Source organism: Sebastes umbrosus, chromosome 22, assembly GCF_015220745.1.
Source record: "Sebastes umbrosus isolate fSebUmb1 chromosome 22, fSebUmb1.pri, whole genome shotgun sequence".
Classification (NCBI taxonomy): domain Eukaryota; kingdom Metazoa; phylum Chordata; class Actinopteri; order Perciformes; family Sebastidae; genus Sebastes; species Sebastes umbrosus.
The window spans coordinates 9,104,516-9,111,920 of NC_051290.1; the positions used below are offsets into that span (position 1 = coordinate 9,104,516).

The 7,405-nt window shown below is 41.6% G+C and overlaps 1 protein-coding gene across 1 annotated transcript; it reads left to right on the top strand.

Moving 5' to 3' along the window:
* Window positions 1–1,427: 1,427 nt before the first annotated feature.
* paqr9 (progestin and adipoQ receptor family member 9) lies at window positions 1,428–4,820 on the top strand. Its single transcript, XM_037757813.1, has one exon. The coding sequence runs from the start codon at window positions 2,436–2,438 to the stop codon at window positions 3,678–3,680; it is 1,245 nt and encodes a 414-aa protein (XP_037613741.1). The 5' UTR covers window positions 1,428–2,435; the 3' UTR covers window positions 3,681–4,820.
* Window positions 4,821–7,405: the final 2,585 nt, after the last annotated feature.

Below are 7,405 nucleotides of genomic sequence, written 5' to 3' on the forward strand. Positions count from 1 at the left end.
TATTATCTACGTTAACCAGTTACATAAAAGAAATCTTGCAGATGCCGTTAGGAGAACTTGTTTCATCTACTACTGTCACGATATAGCGACCGTTTTATAAAAATAACTTTTTATTTAATCATATTTGCTCCGATCTCGCCTACTTCAGCTTTAATTGTTCAAATGATAATAAATAGTTTTAACTATATTTATATTCTTGGTAGTTTATTGTGATCCTTGGTATTTGATATTGATATATATTTGATATTGGTTTTACTTGTATTGTTTCAATTGCCCCTTATATGCTGTTACTATCGCCCCTGCACGTGGGGGTAGATGTAACATTTGACTTAGTGTCTCAATCAATATTGTGACTCTAACACTGTTGATGACTTTAACTGATGAAGTTATCTACATAAAAATTGTATCCAAATATCTCATGAGGTTTATGAGTGATGGCATCAAAACCAACAAATGTTACAACTGCCCCCGGTCTCCCCTACTGTCTGTCCAGTGTTAAGGCACTTTGTAAAGGTTGAGGTATTCAGAAGCACACAGGAGAGGTGGAGGAGCTCTAACTGGATTACTCAACAGAGACAGACTGTGCATTTTAATCAGATAACGGGAACACCAAGTGGGAAAAAGGCAGAAAATGCAGAGCTTTGAAGTAGTTGTGTACTCTCAGTTGAAGTGCCTGCAGGCACACAGTTAGTCAGAACCAGACCGGAAGCTAAATAAATGTGCCTTCAAAATAAAAGGGTCAGGTTTTTCTGTCTTTATGTTCAAATTCAAATGCTCTGTATTTGCCAGACCAGAATCAAGCACAGTATTTCAATAGCATGTTTATAATGTCAGTGTAATGATTAAGAATGAAAAAAGAGTGTCTGGACATTAGTCTAAAGCTGGGCTCAGCAACCTTTACTATCAAAAGAGACATTTTAGGCAAAAGAAATAAATAAAAAATCTGTCTGCAGCCGCAAAACATTTGATCATTGTGATGAAGGTAACACAGTTTATAGTCTAAGTATATAGTATTTAAGTCTAATGCAGTGAGGACCAAAGTGCAAATGTACTACGGAGTATTAGGGCCACATTTAGGGAAAAATAAATGGAGATTTCCAGAATAAAGTCATAATATTACGTCTTTTTATAGTAGGAATATTACGAGAACAAAGTCATAACTTAACGAGGAAATAAGGCGTAATATTACGAGAATAAAGTCATTACTTTACGAGAAAATAAATTGTAATATTACGAGAATAAAGTCATAATTTAATGAGTAAAAAAAGTTGTAACTTTACGAGAAAAAAGAAAATAACATAAAATTACTACTTTATAATATTATGACTTTATTCTCATAATATTACGACTTTCTTTCTCGTAAATGTATGACTTTATTCTCGAAATCTCAGATTTATTTTTAGACTTACGACAATGATAAATAAAAATGAAAATGTAAGGGTCATAGGTCATGACAGTAAAGCAAATTTGAATTACACCTAAAGGTCTTGTGTAAATGACAGAGACATCAATCACATCCATTTAGCTGATATGATACTGAAAACCAGCAACATGACCTCTAAAAAGTATTACATCACAACCTCTGAGTTTTATTTTGAAACTCCCAACCGGAACCTCCGGTATTATAGCCCATGTGTGCAGCTTGATGCTGGTACCTGTCAAACCGTCTCTCCTCTGCTGTTTCGCAGAAATGCCGGTTAGCTTCAGCCTCTCAGGGCTTAAAGACTCTCTGCTGTGTCCTCCTGTTCTTCCACCCTGGACATCAGACTGAAACATGACCTTCATGTGTTAAAGGACTGCTCTTCTTCTTCAGGAGGATTTCTTCATCTTCTTCTTCTTCTCTTCTGCAGCGCCCTGCATTGCAACATTGAATGCATTGGAAGTGGGACGTGGATATACAGGCTGATGGACAACAGAAAGCCTGAGCTGCAGCCTGATATAGTGGAGCATGACCTATATACTGCAGAGCTTTAATGGACATCCCCTGCTGCTCTATGGATGGATGCATTACACACAGTAACTGATTCAACCTTGTAACACTGTAATAAGTGACCTTCATTTTTTATTTGCTGGTGCTGCTGCAGAATTGTCCATAACAGGACATGTGAATGTGCATATGACTGAACAAAGAGGATCATGCATGCAGATCATGTATAAGGGAACAAAATAAATTTGCATGCTGGATGCTTTTGCTGGAAACCAAAAGGAGAAATAAATCAAGCAGGTTGCTCTGAGGATTTTTGGATACTCTCCTCTGCCATTTTCTCTCAGTATACTGCCGGATTGTACACCAGGATTAGCCTTTACAGCTCACGAGTTTCCACAGCGGAGCCGGGTTCAAAGGTCCTATAATAAGAGGCAGAGCTGAAAGGTCTTTTCAAGCCGGAGAGGAGAGCGGCCTGCAGATAGATGCCTTATCCACTGAAGAGGATTTTATGGTGATCACTCATTGTGCTGTGATCGGCAATAAAAGTCAACAACCCAAAGCAATTAAGTGCTGTGTAGGAAAACGTCTTATCAGCAACATTATGCTTCTGAACTGTGCTCAGCCGTTACCTCTTCTGAGGCATACGGATGTGCCGTCTCGGGTCATAGAGAACTTCATCCTGACCGGCTACCGCTTCCCGAACTACAGCCTGAAGGATTGCTTACTATCGGCATTCAGGCCCACCAATGAAACCGGCAACTTCTGGACACACTTCCTCCCAGTTTTTATTTTTTCATACTATTTCGTGGAGGTGTTCGGTTGGGAAGGTGCGCCGCACGCCGACGACACGTTCTTCTATCCGTTGTGGAACTACTTTATCGGGGTGTTCTGTCTGTTAATGGCGAGCAGCTTGGCCCACCTGCTCAACTCGATGTCTATAGTGGTGAGAGAAGTGTGCTTCTTCGTGGATTACGGCACTATCAGTTCCTACACGGTTGGCTCATCGTTGGCGTACTACTACTACATCCACCCTCGGGCGGGGATAGTGGAGACGGGAGGCCACAATGGCTCCAATGTGGACTTGAAACATGAATCTCTTACATCCTCCTATGCAATCCCAGATTTCTGCGTGTTCTTTGAGACTTTCTACATCCCGACCGCGTGCGTCGTAGCAATCATTTGCGTCTTATCTTGCTGCAACACTCGCCAGAGGTGGAGGCGGTATCGATACGTCATCCGAACCTTTGTTTTCCTCCTCCCGTTCGTCATCTCTTCCACGCCGATCTTCTACCGCCTCCTCACCAGATCGCCTTATTCCGCCACCTCCTCGTCTTTTGCGGCTTCCAGCTCCACGGCCACTTTCTTCTATCGCCACTGCCTCTGGCTGGTGGTGTCGGCCGTCTTCAACATCAGCAAGTTCCCCGAGCGGCTGGCCCCGGGTCGCTTTGACATCTGGGGTCACAGCCACCAGTGGTTCCACTGTTGCACCTTTTTGTCCATCCTCGACGAACTCCACATGATCAAGACTGAAGTGAAGGCCATCCTACTCAGCCCGACTTTGCTGCTGCCCCCGCAAACCCTCTCCCGCCTACCTGGACCAACCGTAACCTCCACCTACGGGGTGATGCTCCTCCTCCAGACCACCATCATCTCCATCATAGTGTGGTTTTCCTGGCATGCCAACAGTATCTACGGACCCCAGAGGGACCAGCTAGCAAAGGAGCACCCCAAGAAACACCTGAAATGCCACTGATCGCAACGATTTTTTTTGTAATCATCCCAACTGTGAAGGAAGATTTTGCACATGCGTACAAAAGCCATGCCACAAAGAGAAAGCGCACAAGTAAAACCAATATTTCCCTCCTAAATTTCAAGTCCCTCGTATGTTCCAACCCCCTTCGAGAGCGTTTTTCAAGCTTGCACGAGCAGAAATCGGGGGCAACGTGAGATGAGAGGATTATATTCTGAGCTCACCACAGGGTGGCTGCCTGGTTGAGTGGATATTGAAAGACCTTGCCAGTTCTTTCCCTTGAGCTGCTCCGGCATGTTCCAACAGGATGTCCGAGCAAATGTGATAATAACTACCTCCAGGGACTTTGCACTTGAGGACACAGGAAAGGTGTTGGTACACAGGGGAACATGTTCAATATAACGTTTTTGGTAATGTGGCGGCGTGACCATTTACAGAAATGTGTACTCTGTGGTCAAGTAGTTACTTCCTGCTGCACTTCCTTTTTCTTTCACCTCAAACAGCATCTCTTGAAAAGTCTGCTATGGTTGAACGTGTTGTTTCACATTTAAGAAATCCGTTTCTGGCTTTTGTTAACCACACCTCGTCCTCTGACTTACAAGAACGCTCACACGCACTCTCATTTCCTCTCTTTTTAAGTGACCCTTGCAGCAGGAAGTGCGGTGGCCTTGACGACGCAACAGAAATAGCCGAGAGCTCATATCAGACGCACAGTAAAGCACTTTCAGGGGCCGGTCCAACTCACCCCTGTCATTAAGAAGCCATGCTCGCTTTTTTTTAACCTTAAAGGACGTGTATCATTACTGAAGCATATAATGATGTCCTGCTGACATTGTTCTGTTGGGGTTATTTTAGATGTGAAGTGTATACACAGTGCAGGGAATCAATCTGCTGTAAGTATGGTTCTCATTACACTGATGACTAGTTCCCCATAGATTATGTTCACACTACTTAAAGAGCTCTAGCTCAGATTAAATGTCATGTAAATCTGATGTTTTCTAATCAGTATGAAAGCATACTGGACCTTGGTACACCCTCTGTACATGCTTATCTTTTTCGGTGACAGCTCATGTAAAAAAAAAAAAAAAATGTCCGAGCAGCAGCTCCAGTTTAAAGTTCCTGTTTTGTGAACGTAGATGAAATGAGGACGATGAAACCAGAGGCTGCTTTTTATGTCATGTGATGTACAACAACAACCATCCATCCATTATCTGTAACCGCGTATCGATCCCAGCTGACATTGGGCGAAGGCGGGGTACACCCTGGACAAGGTCGCCAGTAGGGATGTTAAATTTTAAAAAGTTTCTTAACCGATAACCGACCCTCGTTAACCGATTATTAACCGTTAACCGATAAGATTTGTGCCTCGCATGCAGCGGTGCGCCAGCTGCAGTGTATGGAGCACAACAAACAATTGAGTCCGCAGTTCACCCGTCCGGGAGCGTTAACTTAGAAGCCACGGTGCTTCTTGTAGTGTCGCGGACATGCAGCCACTTTCCCAATAAAAGTCTCCACCGCACATTTAGCAGGTTGTCCGCTGTGTGTCTGCCCGGCGTAACGACACTCTGTCTGCCCGGATTAACGATAGCGATTGTCCGACAAAACAGTGCGTTGTGTTTGTGCTACGTCAGCATCCGACAGACCGTGTGTGTGTTGTCGGTGGCGTTATAGGTGTAGGTGTAGCAGACAGTGTGTGTACAGTTGTCAGAACTTCCTGTATCTGTAACGCCGGCTCAGACTCTCTTAAGGTGAACGAGCTTTTCTCCTTTAAGTGACGAGTTTTTCCTCAGCTTTTTAATGAATTATTAACATTTCTTTTAACCGTTTTAACCGATAGCATTAATCGGTTAAAATGCTTAATGTTGGTTAATGGTTAAACGGTTAATTATTAACATTCCTAAGCTCCTCTGAGCAAAAAGCCATACTTTGTGAAAAGCGATCGTTGAAATAATGACATCATTGTACTGTTATCACCAGGAACTTCCTGGATCCATTTGCATTTTTGACAGATAGATCAGGTTAATAGTTCACCTATAGCAGTTTGTACCTTTCATGTATTATCATTACAGTCAAGTCACAAAGCTATGTTGCTGAGGACCTTCTGGCTTTTCAAAGACACAAAGGCACAAACTGGGTTCACCATGTAAATTAAATGCTTTACCATCTCTTTATTCAACTTTCAACTGCATGAACGCCTTATTGCTAGCAGATATTTCTGTGCTGTAGGGTCATATCCAAATGTTAGCTATATCACCCCTTATTGAAATACCCATGTAGACGTCCGCTTTACTGCCTTTTTTGTTTTTTTTATAGAATTATAAACCTGTTCTAGTACAAACCCAAAATACAGCTGAAACTAAGCATAACAGCCCCCCTTTTAAATCTGACAAAACACTTGTTCTGCTGGCTGACAGGTTTTTTTTGGCATTTTCTTTTCTGCTATTTCACATTTAGTAGCAGCTTCAATCCTACTCAGTAAACTGTCTTCTGTCTTCAAGCAAATGTGTTGCGTTCAAGACCCCCACCTGCTGAAGCGTCCACAAGCAAGCCACTTAGTACTGCTGTGTGCTCAAACTTGACCTCCCTAATGAGGGAAGAGGAGATTTCAGTAGAGAATTATAAAAAGTAATTCCTTTGTTCTGAGTTAATTTGCACACTGAAAATGGACCACGACTATCAGTATGAAGGTTAATGTGTGTTTTGTGTCACGTCCTCAGTGATTTCGTCCTGTCACATTTACATGTTACTAACTCAAGTCGGTCACTGACTAATTTCAGAAATATAATGATTACCACTGTATTAGTTCTACTCGTATCTGCACACTTGTGTTTCGATGCTCACTTGCACAAGAGCTAATGTTTAGAGACTGAAGCTGAGTTGTTCGTTATGTACGACACTGGAATGAGTTCATACATAAGGATCCTACTGAGTGGTTGTGATAATCATGCTGTTTATGGTGCACTTTAAAGCTCCTCAAAATGTTCCTTTTAAGGGTCAACCCTGCAGTACTGTATTATTTCAGCACATCTTAGATTTAGGTTGTGCTTTCTAATGAATATTCAAGAGACTCATCAGGTAATGATGCATTCAGTGTTGCAGCGATGTTTCTACCTCAATAGAGCATTTGTGTCACTCCGGCAATGAGAGAACCATCGTTGAAGCAGACTTGAATCAATCTATGTTAAAGATCAGTATGTGAATGTTAGACTCACACACTGCTGTACTGTATGTTACCCAGTCGAGCACTCAAGGGCTGACTGAGGAACCACACTAACACATTATTCACACATCATGCGTTTAAATGAGAATCACTGGAGGATAATCATAGAATCTGTGTCTGTTAATGCTAAAAAATAAAATGTGACAACCCTCCTCCATTATGTTAATTAATGTATTGAATATCACTAATGTGGATGATTAGAGTTTTATTGAATAAATTATACAGAGAATTGTTATCATTGTGGCATTGTATTCATTTTACTGTGTAGAAGTTTATCATGGGTATGGCTTTAGCCAGTTTCTAGGGAAACTGTAATTATTTATAGCAGTGATAAAATGTACGTTAGGCTGTCAATCAATTAAAATATTTAATCGTGATTAATGGCAAATTAATCACACATTTTTTATCTGTTTTAGTATTAAATACTCTTATCAACATGGGAGTGGGCATATATGCTTGCTTTATGCAAATGTATGTATATATTTATTATTGGAAATCAATTACCAAC